Source organism: Neovison vison, chromosome 1 (assembly GCF_020171115.1).
Source record: "Neovison vison isolate M4711 chromosome 1, ASM_NN_V1, whole genome shotgun sequence".
NCBI classification, from domain to species: Eukaryota; Metazoa; Chordata; class Mammalia; order Carnivora; family Mustelidae; genus Neogale; species Neogale vison.
Window position 1 is genome coordinate 177,767,415 of NC_058091.1, and position 18,462 is coordinate 177,785,876.

General features: G+C 36.7%; 1 protein-coding gene and 1 long non-coding RNA gene across 4 annotated transcripts in view; both read left to right on the plus strand.

Moving 5' to 3' along the window:
- SRFBP1 (serum response factor binding protein 1) overlaps positions 1-8,817 on the plus strand; it is a 67,105-nt gene extending 58,288 nt beyond the window's left edge. Inside the window, exons 5-8 of the mRNA XM_044263626.1 lie at positions 858-939; positions 1,950-2,658; positions 4,214-4,251; positions 7,835-8,817. Of these exons, the coding sequence (XP_044119561.1) occupies positions 858-939; positions 1,950-2,658; positions 4,214-4,251; positions 7,835-8,019 (1,014 nt within the window). The 3' untranslated portion in view covers positions 8,020-8,817. The remainder of the gene's footprint in view (positions 1-857; positions 940-1,949; positions 2,659-4,213; positions 4,252-7,834) is intronic.
- A 201-nt stretch (positions 8,818-9,018) lies between these two features.
- LOC122916376 lies at positions 9,019-18,426 on the plus strand. 3 transcript variants are annotated; one of them, XR_006386177.1, is made up of 4 exons: positions 9,019-9,531; positions 11,291-11,515; positions 11,735-11,860; positions 12,334-13,273. It is a non-coding gene; the product is annotated as an uncharacterized LOC122916376 (long non-coding RNA). The 3 variants fall into 3 exon arrangements; XR_006386178.1 differs by lacking the exons at positions 11,735-11,860; positions 12,334-13,273 and adding an exon at positions 18,378-18,426; XR_006386176.1 differs by lacking the exon at positions 11,735-11,860.
- Positions 18,427-18,462: the final 36 nt, after the last annotated feature.

An 18,462-nucleotide genomic window follows, 5' to 3' on the forward strand; every position in this document is an offset into this window, starting at 1 on the left:
GGGTGAGTGGCTCAGTGGGTTAAGCATCCAACTCTTGATCTCAGCTCAGGTCTCCATCTCTGGGTCATGAGTTAAAGTCCCTTGTTGGGCTCCACCCTGGGCATGAAGCCTACTAAAAAAAAAAAAAAAATTCGTTTTTAATATGTCAGGTAGGAGGTTCATATATGAACCTTGAGCTCAAGTTAGAGTAGTGATTAGAAATTTAGAAGTTGTCAACCCACAGAAGATATTTAAAGAAATTATCCCAAATCAAGAATTTTCTATATTCATAAATATAATAAATAGATAATCAGTCCCAATTCAGTCATCATCAGATATTTATGAAGTTGTTCACTCTTAGCCAAGCGGTGGTAGAAGGTTCTGAAAATACAGTAGAGATACTAGACTTTCAAAATACAAATATTTAACACCAGATAATTGACATCTCTATTAACTGGAATTTCAAACATTACAGTAGTTACCAATTGTATCACCCAGCTGAGCACTCTCATGTTTTTTGATTCATATTAATTTAGTCTTTTTAACTAGATGATTTAACCTCTTTGAAAACACAAGCTATATTGCATTTTTTATATATCTCACAGGACGCCTTCCAGAGTTCTGGAAAGATACTAAGACCCTAAAGAATATTTGTCGGTTGATTACATGACAAATTAATTTATTTCAGGGGCAGTTGTATTTTGCATTATGAGTTTTCTTTTTCTTTATCATAGATTATACAAGTGACTTATCTAATGAGAATAGTATCAAACTCCTGTTTCCTAACTCTCATTTTTAAAAATTATGATACATTTTCTTTTATTCACTTAATAGCACTCTTTTTTTTTTATTCCCACGTTTGTTGTTTCAATTTGCAGCCTGATTCTACTGCAGCTGAAAGAGCAGTTGCCAGACTAGCAATGCATCCTCTTCTGAAGAAAAAAATAGATGTGCTAAAAGGTTTGTATTAAATGACTTTTAAGCCATGTACTTAAATGCACTTGTGTATATGACTTTGAATACATGGCTATTTTATTTCTTTGGGAGTTTTTTTGTTTGTTTTGAGAACCTTTTATAAATACCTTCTTCAAATATTTTTAAATGTGGCAAGGTGCCTAAAAATATGGAAGTTCTCTGAAGTCTAATTAAATCTGTGTTCTTAGAACCTATTAGAACCTAAGTTTTAATATCTTAAAACATTTATATTATATATAACACATTTATGGTAATATTGAATATAATTGATTTGCTAAATATTGATGTAATGCATGTATTGCTTTTGATATTGCCACTTAGTCACATAATTTTCATGTGTGAAAATAATCTGTGTTGAAAGAATTAAATGTTACTGTCACAGATTAGAATATATTTTTATGTCTGAAAACATAGTTTATAATGCACCATAATCATATCAATATGTTATTGCTAAAGAAATTTAAGTTGCCATTTAATTTTATTTATTTATATTTAAGTGAAGGTTTTTTTTTAAGATGTGTCCATTTTCTTTCCTTTTTTTTTCTTTTTAAGACTTTTATTTATTTATTTGATAGGCAGAGAGGCAGGCAGAGAGGGAAGGGGGGGAAGCCGGCTCCCTACCTAGCAGAGAACCCGATGTGGGACTCGATCCCAGGACCGTGGGATCATGACCTGAGCTGACGGCAGAGGCTTTAACCCACTGACCCACCCAGGCGCCCTCAAGTGAAGTTTTTACTATTTTTCATAGCTTCAAGGCCTGAAAGGATGGTTAATCTTAAGAGTTTTAAATTGAATACTTCTGAGCATTTCTTCCAAGTTCGGTTTTGAAGTCAGTAAAATTCTTTTGTGAGTTCAGACCTGTGATATATATTTAATCTAATTGTAGTTATCCTCTTAAGTGTTTGCAAATAATTTAATAAATACTGTACTGAAGTGGTGATGTTTTGTATTATTTGTTTTAATGATGAAACAAATCATGTGCTTTTCTGTTGTAGCTGCTGTCAAAGCCTTTAAAGATGCAAGACAAAATGTTGTTGAAGTTAAATCATCAGAGACTGCTTTAGAAGAAAATCATTCCAAGGACACTTTGTGTTCAAATGATGATGCCAGTAAGTTACAGCATGAAGGAACTATTACCAGTGAGCAAAAAGAGAAAGAAGCCAAAATATTGGCAAAGAAACCAATAAATTCAAAAGAAAAAAGAACCAAGATGGAACATGGACCCAATGCTGTAGACCTTCCAAACTCTCCATCAAAGCCTTCTGAAAGGGCTGGTATAGTTTCTTCTGAGCCCCGGAAGATACCTGCTGACCCAAAAATGAAAACCTTAAGTAAAATCAAAAAAGGGAAAGAGTCCAGTAGCTCCCTTGATGATAACAGTGATGGAGAAGAATTACAAGAAGAAGAAAAGGAGTATTTTGATGATAGCACAGAGGAAAGGTTTTACAAACAGTCCTCCATGTCTGAGGAGAGTGACAGTGGTGATGACTTCTTCATTGGGAAAGTCAGGAGGACACGAAAGAAGGAAAGTAGTTGCCATTCTTCAGTTAAGGAACAAAAGCCTCCACAAAAAGTGTTACCTGAGGAAGATACACTCGAAACCCATCAGAGTATAAGAAATGACATAAACAAGCCAAGTACAGAATCAAGGAAGTTTGAGTCTGTGTTTTTCCATTCTTTATCAGGATCTAAAAATTCTAGAAGGTAAGAGTTGTTTTTTTCTATCCTGAAATAATTGTTCGTTTTTAACTTTTTTTTGAAGATAAGAAATATCTGCACATCCTAGCAATGGCAGAAGAGAATCTCTTCTGTATGTACATGTAGTTTATACACCACATCCCGTGTTTGGACTTGGTCCTTTCAAACTTTATACTTGGATAGTATATGCAAATACACATATAGCAGTGCCACATCAGTCCTGTAGTTAAATAATTTGTCTAGCAGATTTCAGTTTATTCTTCTGATTGTCAAAGTTTTCAAACTTTGAGTTTGCTTTTGATGAAAACCTTTTGAAAACATCTCATATCTTACTCTTTAAACAGAACTTTCTGAAAAGAATGGTGGTTCTTTTTTTTTCCTTTTCTTGATAACTGATGGCCATTATTGTAAACATCAGTCATTTCCTTGTGCATTGCTGTTTCATTATATACTGTTGCTGTTTCAGTATATACTGAATATATATATTCAGTATATACAGTATATATACAATATATACAGTATATTCAGTGTATACTGTATATAAATAGTATATACAGTTTGCTCTAACCGCAAGTTTCTCCAGACTCTTTTATATCTGGTAATGTTGCTGTCTCTGTCCCTGTTGTTAACCACCACCTTTTTTTTTTTTTAAGATTTTATTTATTTATTTGTCAGAGAGAGAGCGTATGTGCACAAGCAGGCAGAAGCAGAAAGAGAAGTAGGCTCCCCACCTGGCAAGGAGCCTGATACAGGACTCGATCCTAGGACCCTGGGATCATGACCTGAGCTGAAGGCAGCGGCTCAACCAACTGAGCCACCCAGGCGTCTCTAACCACCACCTTCCTCAGCTCTTCTGTTAAAAACCAATAGGTTTCATTTCATTTGTAGCTCTAATCTGGGAGGGAATATTTTCACATTTTAGGATAAACATCATGGTTAGCTAATTTCTTCAGTAATAGCTACCTTCTTCAGAAAACTTTTTTCTATTTATATGTAAGTCAGGGATAATTTTTAATAGAATAGAAACACATGTTGTATACATTTTCCAAAGAGTATGGAAAAGACGCAAACCATATCTGAAACCTTAAAATTAATTTAAAAAAATTTTATGTCTCCCAAACATGCTTCAGAAGGCTCCATTTTTTTTCCTCACTTGAGAATAACACACCATTTTGCTCTCCATCTCCCACAAAATGAATTTGTGTAATATGTGACTCATTCCTCCTTTAAGAAGACTTGAAATTCTTTGTCTGTGTAGTCCTCAAGAGTAGACACAAGTAACCAAGATAGGATATTTTACGACCAGAAGTCCCTGTAAGGATGGTGAAAAGGAAAGTCCCAGTTTCTGCGGTATTGTTGGGGTCTCACAGACTTTGATACAACTAAAACCTTGGGTTTTATCATTTTTTTATTGATTGCTGGTGGGATGAGGGAGTTCATTAGTCCTTTGAGTGAGTTTTATCCCTGTTTTATTTTTTGTTTTTTGGTTTTTTTTTTTTAACGTTATCTTCTTAAGGTCAATTATCTTTTTCAAGCTCTAATGATCTTTTTCTTTTTTTAGAAATTACAGAGAACAGGCTCCAAAAAACAAAACCCCAGGTATGTGTTAATAGCTGCCTGACCTTGGTAAGAAATTGACTAATGCTTTGCCAGAGTAGAAGGATGAAAAATTTTGGTTGCTAAATAGCCTGAATGAAATATGTACCCACAGGAAGGGGACAAGAAGATCTTTCAATTATCAGTATAATTTTTAAATTTTAATTGCTCACGTATTTGTTTTTACCTGTCTACTACTAGTATGAAAGACATAAGCAAAACTTACCGGGAAATATTGGGTCTATTTGATTTATCTTTAACTAAACTAGTACATTCCTTACATTTTAAATACAACTTTAAGTTATATCTTAGCATCATGCAATTAAACATTCAGCAACAAGTATGTTACTTTTTAAGTTCAGTGTAAAATCAAAGGATTTTCACATTAATTCATAACAAATCACATTACATATATTTGGGTAGGCTGACTTCTATACAGAATTCCAAACTCTCGCTGGCTTAAAATAATAAAAATATATTTTCCATGCGCATCACAGTCCACTGTGAGTTGACAAAGGGGCTGTGTTTCATATAGTATTTCAGGAATCAGGCTCCTTTCATCTTTTAGCTCCTTCTTCCTACAGTTTCCAGATAGTCCTCCAGAAGGGAAGAGTACATGGACAGTTTTGCAGGAGGTTTTCATGGGCCAGGTCTGAATGTGGCAGGAATCAGTTCTGCCCACTCACATTTCATTAGCCAGAATTCAATTATATGACATCATCTAGCCACAGAGGAGCTAAGAAATGCAGTCTAAGTGTGTGGTTAGGAGGAAAAAGGAATTTGAATTACTTAAACACATAACTCTCTGCCAGTGACTATCCTTTCTCTCACCAGGTGCTCATTTCACTGTCCCTCCCACACAGAGCACATTTTTATCTCCTTCCCAAGGAAGCCAGCTCATAGTCCCACCCCAGTCCCTGCATCCAAGCTCAAAGCCCAGCCTCATCCACCAATGATGTGATACTTAAACCGTCCAGTCTCCCAGATGTGACTGCTCAAAATTTGATGACCTGGTCACTAAGACAGACTGCCTGTCCCCAGCTCATACCAAGTATTTATTTAGTGGCAGATCAGAGACAAGGTAACCATAATACAAACTCCCATTCAGTTAAGGGAAAATTGGGAGGTACGTAGCATGTCTGCTACCTGAACGAAAGTGTGAACAATCTGCAGGAACTTCGTTATCCCTTGTTCTTTGTGTTTTCAGACTGTGATCTGGGGAGGTCTGTGTTCCATGGGCACATTTTAAGTGGACATTTGGTATAATTTCCTTGGGAGTTTCCCCAGGTGACTGGTAAAAACACATGGTCCTAAAGGTAGTTCGAAGTCTTTAATAGTCAAGAGAATTTTTCAGCCCAGATGTAGGATTTCTTCCACAACACAGGTCTCTCAGAAATGTAATGGATTTCTGACTTCTTGGTTTCCATTTAGACCATCCATGAGCTAGTGACCACACCAACAATTTTCCCCTAGAGCTGTTTTCAAACTTGCCTTCTTTGTGTTTGAGGGTATTTCTTTCCCATCCCCACCATCATTCAGTATCTGCTGTATTAAGATTCTCAGGTTTGGTTGAGAAGACTATACTTGACCTGTAACTCTGCTCAGAGGCTGGATCTCCATAGACCTTTCCTGCTTAAAATCTTTCTCAGTCTTATCTCTTACTGTTTGAAGTCCAGAGGCTTTTTTGAACCTTAGTTCCCAAATATCTGAACACCCTGTTCCCTTCAGTTTCTGCCTGTGCTCTGGCCAGTTCTTTCTCTGATTTTAGTCCATTGCCAAAGAGCCATCAGTACACTAATTTTTTAATTTTTTCCATCCGCTTATTCTCGTGCTGCAAACTCCATAGGCTCATAGCCTGCTCCCCAAATTCTCACTGGCCACCCAGTTCCTTAGCATAAGAGGCATGTACACTTTGCAACCTAAAGTGTCCATTTCCTTACCACCTACCACTGAACTGTGAAGCCACTGCCAAATTTGTATGCTGTTTTTACGGCTGAATTCTCCTTCCAGGTACCACTTTGGTATTCTCTGTAGTAGACTGCATGCTTTAACAAGTAACTACCACATCCTACTGATGCATTTCTCATTCCTCACTGTCAGCTCCTTGTACTTCTTCCATCTTTTGCCTCCAGGTGTTTGCTGTGCTCCCTACCAGCAGAGAGAGAGGATTAAAGGATCAAGCCTGAGGTGTTTATAGGCAGGTCTTTTGTTCTTATGCCATTAGCTGGAACTCAGTTATGTGGCCTCATCTAACTGTAGTCAGGATGGGCAATGCATCCAGGTTGTGCACCGAGTAGGAAAAGAAAACTAGGTCTGGCAGACACATGGCAGTCTGCTTCACTGACCTATATTCATCAGCTGGAAAACTGTAAACTTCAGGCATTCCCATGTTTTTCCCGTAAGGAGGCCCAAGTGATAAAAGGGTTTTTGTTTTTTGCTTAGCTTATATATTTATAGTATTGATCCGTTTGTTTGCACATATCAGTTTACTTTCCATAATTACATAAAATATATTAATTTAGAATCCTGCCTTATTTGAATCCCATTTTTTATGCGACAGATTCATTTAACATTTAAATTCTTGGTTCTTCATTACTAGAACCGTCCTGAGTATTATATGAGGTTTTTAGACCACATGTGATTTGTACAAGATTCAGGACATTTTGAATTCCTTGTACAATAATATTTTGGAAATGTTATTCCAAACCATGTGCATTTGTTTGTATAACACTATGACATTGGCTTTTTAAGAAGATTGTCAAAAGACTTTTGACAGTGAGTGTCACTCTAACCTGCAGTGGAAAACGTATGCATCCCTAGGACTACTTCAAAGAAAAAAATCTATATTTTTGTCTCCCCTTTTTCCCCCCTGATTCTATAAATGTGTATTGTTTCATGTGTTTTCTGGCTGGTGTGTCTCTCCCAAACACTACTTCATTGTTCAAAATAACGTAGTATAAAGTATCTTATAACATGCAACTCTTATCTGGTAGATAATTTTGTGATTGGAAAAGAACCTTGTCTTCTATTTGAGTAAATTTGGTAATTTATGATAATTTTATGTTTAGTAATAGAAGGCAATGGACTTAATTAGTAGCCCTTTAAAAATATATCTCTCCCATCAGTGTCGTCAAATCCAATATCTTAGTAAATACATGTTAATTTTCTGACTACATCTGCTCCATATACAGTTATCTTAAGCTAATGATGATACTCCTTTGAAAATATAAGATGCCCTTTTGGGACTTTTTTGGCCTCCCGTGTCATCTGCATTCTTTATTTTCTTACTGCAAATGTAAATAAGATAGCACAAAATATATTAGGAGACAGACAACAAACATCTGTTTAAAAGATTGGGAAGAAAGATGATAGAATAGAAAGCATGTGTCCCAGAATTGTCTATTGATAGGTATATTTCAATTTCACAGTGTTCCCTGTTGGACTTAGATTTTTAAACTGTGATGTATTCCGTTTAAGTAAAACTAAATTCCTTCCTTAAATACTGATGTGAGAAAATGAAGTCTGTTTCTCTTACATGCTATGTAGGTATATGGTTCTTTCTCACTGTTTTGCTTTCTCCTCCCAGGTTTTCAGCAGAATGAACCTCAGCTCAAGAATCTGTTTAATAAGAGTACACAAAAAGGATTTCAAGATACAAAACAGCAATCACAGCTGCCTCTTCATCCTTCGTGGGAAGCAAGCAGGAGGCGAAAAGAACAGCAATCTAAAATTGCTGTGTTTCAGGGGAAAAAAATTACATTTGATGATTGATTAGTATAGTACCTCATTTTGTGAACCAGCCCATTATTAAAGTTATGTTTCCATAAGCCTACTTCAAATCAACTATTAATATACCCATGCTGTTACCTGTATGAAAGAATTTTTAGATTATAGCTATCTCAGATTTCCTCATTTGTGTTTAACATGAAGGGTATTTCACAGGTTTAACTCTGTCTTGCCTTGAAAATAAATTTTGAGAAGATACATTAAAATAATAATGGAAAATATGAGGAAATTGTAGTAATTTAAAAGAGATCACCTTTACTGAAAGTTATTCTTAGCAAAGCTAAGATAGTAACTTTTATATGGGTATAGAGATAATAAATTAACAAATACTTTTATTTTATTTGTAATTATTTATGGTCTACTTTTTGTCTATCTTAAAATAGATGCCAGGCAGTTTTTGATTTCAGAATTATGTCTCTTTTAGGCAACATGTAGCAACACAACCAGTAATTTGTTATAAATGTCACTGCATAGAAATATTTATTTAAATCAAGAATGTATAACATACATTTACTGGACCATATACTTATAGAAACATTTTTTTGTGGAATCATGGATTAGAATTCAAAAGGCTAAACTCTGAAGGAGGTATGATTGAAGAAGCATTTCCAGATAACTGAATGCTGTGATGAGATGACTCACTGAGGAAGGAACTACCCTCTATGGAGTACTGTTATTTCAAAGGAAAATGGAATTTTAAAAATCCTTGCAGATGTTTCGCTTTCACTTCTCTGGAAGAAATTAAGTGTTCTTGGTTAACTAAACAAAGATAACTAAATTCCATCTTACTGTTAATGACAGGGAAACCCCCTTGTTTGCAGGAATTCATAAGCTGTGGAGAATCATTTCTGTCATTTCAAGAACTTAAGAATCTAGATAACCAGAGCAATGGAATTCAAGAGATTATACAGAAGAAATTATTTTTACTGTGTTGAAAGCAGAATTTTTTTTCTACTTTTGTCTTTTAAATTATGCAAAATTAATTCCAATTAAATTTTAATTATGAAAAATTATTACAGGAAAAGTGAAAGAAAAATGGCTCCATGGCTATCCAGATTTAGCCAGACCGCGAGGTTGAGAGCAGTGTCCTCCAGACCACCAAGTCTGGCCAAGGCTTCTTACCCTACTGCATGGAGTTAGGGTCCAGCTACAGAGTTAGAAGAGCCCCCACAAGACCACTGTCACTTCTGACAGCAGCTGCAGATTTGGAGATGGAGTTGGTCAGGGGTGGGTTCCCCAAACACCCTCAGGTTCTCAAGTTTGCTAGAAAACCCCTGGAACTTACTGAAACCTACTTGGAAGTCATTGTTTATTACAGGGAAAGGGTACAAACTAAAACCTGTCGAAGAGATGCATAGACTATGGAGGGTTCTAACACAAAGCCTCTGTTGTCCTCAGGACGCCTTACCATCCTGGCATTGATGTGCATTGGGTATTGCCAGTCTCAGAAGCTCACTGACGTTTTGGTGTGCAGATTTTTTGTTGTGGCTGCAGTATGTAAGCATCAGCATACATTTGATTGCTCAAATGATTGTTCCAGATGACTGCTAATACATGACCTCAAATCCCCAATCCTCAGTTACATGGTTTGTCTTTTTTAGTGTAGCCAGCTGCTGTCCTAAACAAACATACTTCTATCAGGTATTACATAGATGCCTCCAAGAAACCAAAGGCAAAAGGCAGTTCTCTCTTTGGACAAAGCCAAATTCTTTATCACACAAAATCCTTCACCCAGGTTCTCCAGTTGATAACATTTTATGGAATTTGCTTTATCCTCAGCTCTCATCCTCCTACCTCTACCTTCCTCCTCCTCATCCTCATTCTCCTACTCTTCTCTTTTTCCCCCTCTCTCTTTGCTGTTGTTTCTGTTGTAATAATTGCATATGTCTTCTTAACCATGTTGAGGTTTTTCTTTACTGCCTTGAACATAGGGAATATTAGTAGCTATTTTAATGACCTTGTCTGCAACCATTTTCTATTTGGGGCAATTTTACCCTTAGGGTACATTTGGCAATGTCTGCAGACATTGTGTGTCCTATCTAGTGGATATAGGCCAGGGGGGCTATTAAACATTCTACATTATATACAACAAAGAATTATCAAGTACAAAGGGTCTGCAAAGCCGAGATTGGGAAAGCTTAGCCCAGGGCTCGTTTGAATCCAGAGGCATTACCATTTTAAGCACTCTGCGTAATGCTTTTTCTACTGTCAGATCTTTCTGTTACTTCAGTGAGATGAGAATACAAACTATACCTGGCCCAGTGTCAGTTGCTTCACTATACCTGGCCCAGTGTCAGTTGCTTCACAAACTCCTTTCTAGTGAATTTTTTCCCCTGGCCTTGGTAGATGCCTCACACACATTGCACAGATCAGTCTTACGCCATAGACTTAAGGGGATCCTTCCAAAGATTGCCACATCTCCAGCTTTTCTTTCTGTTCCTCTCGTCCTCTCTTATATTTTGCCTCACAAATTCTAGTCACAGTAGCCTATGCAAACCCTAAACTCTGTCTCTTCAGGAAAGCTACGGAGTTACCTGGGATTCCTTCCCTCTGTAGCATAGTTGGGAAACTTCATGCAGTGAACTAAAACACTCAACTGGTTTTCACTCTCTTATGTATTACTGTGCTCTACTGCTTTTTGTCCATTGTCTGAAAACCTAAGTCATATTTTTAATCCTTTGTTCTAGTTATTTAATCTAGAATGGGAAATCTAATTCCTATCACTGTAGAAGTAGAAATCTATTACTTACTTTGATGCTCAGATTGTCCTTAATTTGGCCAGTGGGGGCCAACTCAAGCTGTGTCTTGTGTCCTTTTGCCATCTAACAGTGAGAAAGATGGTTCCCATTATCCACAGTATGTTTACTTGTTTTCTCAACCTTAGAATACCACAGAAGTTAGTTTCAGAGTTTCTGACTGATGCAGAATACAAGTCTACTAGCCAAAGTTCAGTATATGTTTAAGAATTCTTTTTTCTTTAGCTTGAGGACATTCCGTCTCAAAACTAAGTTTGAAAGTTACCTGGAGCGATATCAGCAAAAAGGGTGTAGTGAAGATGTACAGAAATTATTTTCCCCATAAAAAGCAGTGAGGAAACCGTATATATTATCACAATCAACTTTTTTGGAACTATGGAGTTAAGCACAGGTTTACGGCAATCCAGGGAGTATTTTTCAAGAAAAAGGGATGAATCTTGATAAGAACAGTGATCTTTGTCACATTTTAACTTTCCCTACTTGCATCTTTCACTCCTCAGATCCATGGTGGTTTTGAAAACCAACAGCCCATAATTACTGTGAAAACCAGCAGCCTGGCAGTCACTAGGAGAAGCAGAACAGGGTTGGATCTTCTTCAACAATATATTCACTGAGAATTATCATTATGTGACCAAAGTGGTAGTTCACTGAAAGACCCCACTGGACTGAGAACTGGCTCAGTGTGAAAGCCTTTTCCTGATACCACTTTGCAAAAACGATCAGAGGTAATTTTTTGGCATCACAGTTGCTTGGGACAGTGAATAACAGTTGAGGCAAACATTTGTCAAAAAGCTTAAAAGGGAAAATAATAAATAAATGAATGAATGAAATAAAATTTTAAAAAAAAAAGCTTAAAAGGAAATCTGGGGAATTCGGTATCTTTAGGGATTTTAGTTAAGTTCTGATATATATTGGAATTAAGCAAGTCATGTATGCTTGCATAGGGCTGTGTGTATGTTCAAGGAAGAGCTGAGAAGGCCCTAAAATGTCACTTCAGCTGACCTTGAGGTTCTGCTCCAGCAAGAAATGAAGGCTCAGGTGGAATCGTCAACTTCCTGGCTATGTTGAAGGTGTGCCATAGCGCGCGCACATGCATGCATGCACACGCAGTCTCTCAGCAAAATCACAGAAGTGCTCTAGGCATTTAAGGAAATCCTGTCTTGTTATTAGTGGGCCACTAAACTAATGGAGCAGAAACTTTAATGGCCACACACAACAAAGAATAAAGACTTCAAAGTTCAAAACAGTGCACTAAACAAAAACAAAAAACAACAACAAGCCCTAGGAAGGGGAGTATCTGATTTTTAGATACGCACTAGATATATAATTATATTACTTAAAATGACCAGTTTTCGGGGTGCCTGCATGGCTCAGTGGATTAAGCCTCTGCCTTCGGCTCAGGTCATGATCCCAGTGTCTTGGGATCGAGCCCCACATCAGGCTCTCTAGTCAGCAGGGAGCCTGCTTCCTCCTCTCTCGCTGCCTGTCTCTCTGCCTACTTGTGATCTGTTAAATAAATAAAATCTTTTTTTTTTTTTTAAAGACCAGTTTTCAAGAATATGCAAGACATATCCAGAAACAAAGTATGCCTCATACACAGAGGGGAAGAAAAGCAAACCGTCCCCAAAGAATTCCAGACTTTGGATTTACTCAATGAAGACATTAAATAAACCATTTTGAGAATATGTGCAAAGAACTAATGGAAACAATATTTAAAGAACTAAAAGTCTGAGAATAATGCCTCACCATACAGAGAATATCAATAATAAAATAGAAATTATAAAGAAGAGACAAAAAGAAATTAAGGAATTGAAAAGTTAAATGATAGAGTAAATTCAACATAAGTGATCAACAGCAGATTGAAGCAGGCAGAAGAAAGATTTGGTGAAACTAAAGATAGGTCAATTGAGATTAACCTATCTTGGGGGGGTGGGGAATGAACAACAGATCCTCAAAGACTCATGGGATACCATCAAGTGTACTGGTGTGAACACAGAGTCTCATATGACCTGCCTTTTTAGCTGTAGACCCTTAAAGAAAACATGTTCCAACAGAAACTTGATCGTGAATGTTCATAGTAGCATTACTCATAATATCCAAAAAGAAGCCAAATATCCATGCATTGGTGACTGAATAAGCAATAATGGTATATACATATGATGGGATATTATCTAGCCATAAAAATGGATTATTGGTATGTATTATGACACGAATAAACTTTGAAAGCATTAGGTTAAGAAAGAAGCCAAACACAAAATATGGTTCAACTTATATGAAATACCCAAAATATGAATCCATAGAAATCAATTAGTAAATTAGTGATTGCTAAGGTCTAAGGGAGGGAGGAATAATGAATGCATGCTAATAGGTACGGATGCTATTTTTTTTGGTGGGGGGGGGTTGATGAATGTGAAATTGGATGGTGGTGTTGGTGGCAGAACTTTGTAAATATACAAAAATCCACTGAATTTTGTACTTTGTAAGAGTGAATATTATGGTATGTGAATTACGTCTCAATTTTTAGAGTAATAATAACAAAACGTGACCTCGGTTAGTGCATTTTCCCTGCCTCCCTTCCATATAGTACTTCATTTAAAATGCACTTTAATTCACATTTCTGATGTGTTTTACTTAAAGAATTTTCCTTCCATCCCTGGTAATTTTATTTATATTTTTTCTTTACACATGTGAAACGTGTACATTATTCCATGAATCAGAACTGCACAAAATGGTATAGTTTAAGAGGTGGCAACTCCTGCTTCAAATTGTTTCTTTTCTTTTTACCCCTTTACCCCCATACCCTGTAGATAATCCATCTCCTTGATATATGCTTTCTTTGTTTCTGTTTGCATAGGCGAATACATGTCTATATATTATTTCCTGCTCTTAATACAAAAATTAATATTCCTGGCCATTTTATAAACTTTTTGTGGGAGGCAGCACCTGTGTGGCTCAGTTGGTTGAGTGTCTGACTCTTGATTTCAGCTCAGGTCATGATCTCAGTGTGATGGGATCGGAGCCCTGCATCAGGCTCCACACTAAGCATGGATCCTGCTTAATATTCTGTTCCTTTCCCTCAGCACTCCACTCCTACTGTGCCTCCCTCTGTCTCTCAAAACCAAACCAAACCAAACTTTTTTTTTTCCATTTAAAAATATATCCTGGAATCACTGCACATCTGTCCATAAGGATTTTCCTTATTTACAACAACAACAAAAAAACAATCCCAAAACAAACAAACAAACAAACTTTCTAGTACCTCATTAGGTAGACCTGTCAATTTATTCAGCAACTCATCTGTGTCTGGGCATACAAGTTATTTTCCATATCTTGTAGTTACAAAAAATATAGCAAAGAAAATGTTTTCATATTATTGGAGTTAGGACTTTGGGGTAAGTTGCTAGAGTAGAAATGTTAAGTCAGAAGGTAAGTATATATGTAGTTTTGTTTACTGCTAAATTTTCCACCGTGAAGATTCAGCTTAACACCAGTCATACAAGAGAGAGTCCTGTGATCCCACAGCCTCTGCAATAGAGTAAGGTGTTCTACATTTTAAATTCTGTCCATTGGATAGTTGAGAAATGTTACCTTGGGGTAGTTTTACAATGCATTTTTCTAATTACAGGTATAGTATAGTAGAATACTCATTAAAAATATTTGTGTCTTTTATATCTATTTTTGTGAATTTTTTCATGTCTTGCTTATTTTTCTATCAGTGAGTTGTTTTTTACTTTTTCTTATAATTTTAAGATTTATTTATATATTAATATATTAGACCTTTATCTGTTATGTGTATTACAAATATTTATCAATTTGTCAGCTGTCTTTTGATTTTGTTATTCACTTTTTTATCATGTTTTTCTGTCACTTATTGTATATCATTAGATGGTTCCCCTTTTTTAGTTTCCTTTTATTTCATTCTTGCATGTGAATTTGAAATCATAGTTCGAAAAATCTTTTCCTACTGTATTGTTTGCTTTCTACTTGATCTAACATCAGTGTTGCTCTCCCGGCTTTTTTAGTGCTCCCATTTGCCTGGAATACATTTGACTCTCCTGCCCTTCTGAATCAGTCTCTTTTAGGTGTTTCTTGAATAGAGTATCAGTTATGTCTTTATGAGCCAACTTGAAAATCTTTCCATTTAATAGGCAAATTCAACCCTTGCACATTTGTTGATAAGTGAATATGTTTGTTTTCAATTCTGTCAGAATATGTTATAATTATTGTATTTATTATATTTACTATTTCTCTTCAAACTGTATTTGCCATGCTGTCTCAACAAATTATATTTGTTGTGTGGGAAGATTAATATTTCTGTTCTAATGGTTATACCATTTTTAATGCCTATTGTCCCTAATTCTTTTAATCACCATCAATATTGTCCATTTTTAATGACATTCTCTTTCACCTAACTTACATTTTTTAACAGATTTATTCATCTATTAGAGCATATGTGCAAAAGTGGGGTGAGGGGTGAAGGGAAAGAAACTTCAAGCAGAGCCCCCCCAACTGATCATGGAGCCCAACATGGGACTCAATCCCACAACCTATGAGATCACAACCTGAGCTGAAATCAAGAGCCAGCTCAACCAACTGAGCCACCCAGGTGCCCCTCACCTAAATTATATTTAATGAGTTTATTCTACTCCTCTCATTTCATTGAGTTTATTCTCCTCCCATATTTGGTTGCATTACTTTTATTTCATTGGAACCTCTGTCAAGGTGATAGAAGAAAAAAGATGGGATGTGACAAGAATTTCTTACCTTGCAATACCAAAAAAAAAGAAAAAGAAAAAGGAAAAAAAAAAAGGATGGGAAAATCTTTGCTTCTATTTCCAAATGATAAGAGATCATGCACAAAGGTCCATTAAGACTTCTGGCTCCAGCACAGATCTGAATAAAATTGTGGTATTTCTGCCTAAAAATGATAGCTTTAAGACGAGGTGAAGGGTGGAAAAAGTCAACCTTGAGAATATAGAATACAGAGCATGTCCCCCTTACTGCACTTTCGTTTTCATCTCAGATTTTTTGAAGAAGTATATATTAGAGCTGAATTGTTGAAGCTTTCCCAGTCATTTTTTTTGTTTGGATGAGGTTTATTCTCTGGTAGAGTCCTCAAAGAAAGGACTCATGGGAAGAATTCTTTGAGTTCTTGATGTTCAAAATCTTTGGTGGTTTTCATACTTAAAGGACTGCAGATGGATCCCGTAATTCTGCTGCTCTTCTTTGTGACAACTAAACTCTTCTCTGCATCTTTGGTGAATCTTGTTTGGAAGACTTTCTTGCCCCGCCCCAAGTTAGGAGATCTAGCTCATAGTCTGGGCACAGGATAGCTTCCTTACCCTCCCCAGGTATCCAATTTTTGTTTTGTTTTTTTTCTATTTACCCTTCCCCAAGCCACAATGAGTTTTCACCTGTGCTCTCTTGACAGTAGTGACCTACAGTGATAGGCTTTTTTATTTTTCAGTAGGGAACAAGAGCCCTCAGGGGTATTTGTGTCTCCTGAAGTAGTAACATCTCTTTTGAGGTGTGTACCATCAGTGAAAACTTTCTCTGCTCTGTCCCCCGTCTGTCTCCTGAGTGCCCAGCGTAGTCCCATGAAACCCCCATATCCTGCAAAGTTCTTGACATAAACAGTTGTACTCTTTTTTTCCTTTAGTACTCTTTATAGGTTTATGTTATGTTTAGCCTATAATCTATTTGGAAATTAACCCTGTCTATTCTGACAGATTGGCATGCCTAATCAAATCAATTACTACACTCTCTATAATTCTCAACATCTCTTGAAGTTAGGTTGAGGTCCTCTGACTTAAGAATTGCTTAGTGGAATATGGGCCAAAATTGTGTTAACCACTTCCAGGTCTAGCCCATAAAATCCTCTTGTATCCTCCACTCTTCTTGAATCTCTCTGCTGGATGTCAATTCACAGCAAGATATTAGAAGACACCCGCCCCCCTTTTAAGATGTAACAACAATGATCAGCCTGGAAACCTAAGTAACAGAATCATAGTCCTCTACTTATTCCTCCACTTAAGCCAACTGGATCTAAGTTATCAAAACAAACACCTACTATTGTTAAACCAATGAAATTAGGGATTTTATTTATTTGACAGACAGAGATCACAAGTAGGCAGAGAGGCAGGCAGAGAGAGAGGGGAGGAAGCCGGCTCCCTGCGGAGCAGAGAGCCCTGATGTGGGGCTCGATCCCAGGCACCTGGGATCATGACCTCGAGCCGAAGGCAGAGGTTTTAACCCACTGAGCCACCCAGGCGCCCCTAGGGATTTTTTGATAGACATGTACTGTTACTCTGGTTCAGAAATTGGTGGTGGAAGGAGGATGCTACTGTAAAAATAAATCCAAAGTACATGACATTCATTGGTCTAGCAGTCAGTCAAGATGAGAACAGATATCTGCTATTAGAAAATGAGATTTGTGTAATACAACAATGAAACAGTTTTTAAAAGTTCATTTGTAATTACTTGGAATGTGAACCCGTGCCCTGTGGTTCCAAGGAAAGGCTAGAAAATGTAATGTTGGTAGTGAGTGTTGACTTTTACTACCTGTGTTTATCAAGTTGATAGAAGAAAAGAGATGGTATGTGACAAAAATTTGTTACCTTGCAAGTTTAAAAAAAAAAAAAGGAAAAGGGTGAGAAAATCATTCCTTCTAGTTCCAAATGATAAGATTGTGCACAGAGGTCCGTTAAGTCTTTTGGCTTCAGTACAGATCTGAATAGAATTGTGGTATTTCCTCCTAAACATGATAGCTTTAGGACAGGAGACAAAGTTTGGAAAAAGACAACCTTGAGAATTATATTTAGGAAAGAACTTTGGGAGTTGCTACTAGCATATGTAGCTGAATAGATACCTCTCTCTCTCTCTGTCAAAAACAGAGTTCATTTATTTATAATGCGAGAAAAAAAAAAGGCCTCTTCTTTAACAGCTTTTGGATGTTCTGTCATTAGAAGTATTTGTGGGCTCCCAGACTTGCTCAGGGAGGAAATGGGTTGCAAAACTTTAGAGGTTTCTGAGGAGGGTCAGTCCCCATCCTTTATTTCAAATGTGCTTATAGAGAAAAAACCTGCTAAAGAGTAGATGAGAGCTATGAAGAACGTTGAATAAGTAGTTCATTCCAGATAGCAAAATTGAAATCAAGGATATATTCTTACTGCCAGGTTGAAAGGATCTCAAAATTCCTGCCAGAAGTTTTATCATAACTGCAATAGACCAGTGCCTTCTGCATTCCTCTGATGTACTCTTTCCCACATGCAGTTTTTAAAACAAATTTATCCTTACTTGACTGTCAGATGTTGGGCCAGGTGGCAGGAGGAAGATTTCTGTAACTGGTTTTGTTTGTGCAAATATCACTGAATATCAAGGAGCTGTATCCATATATGAACCATGTCATCATTCAGAGATCTTGAACTTGAAGCTGGTTGCAATAACTGGATGGAATTTGGGGTTGTCTCACTTGGGGAATGAGGAAGCATGCTCTACTTGCGGTAGGACACTCGGTAACCAGAAAGACATAACTCTATTAGAGACACTAACCAAATGCTCACTTCATCTATTTCTTCTTTCCCTCAGGTACCTGGCTAACTTACATTTCCCAGTCTCTTGCAATTAGGCAAATGCTGACTAATGCTACGTACTTTAGGTAAAATGACTACAT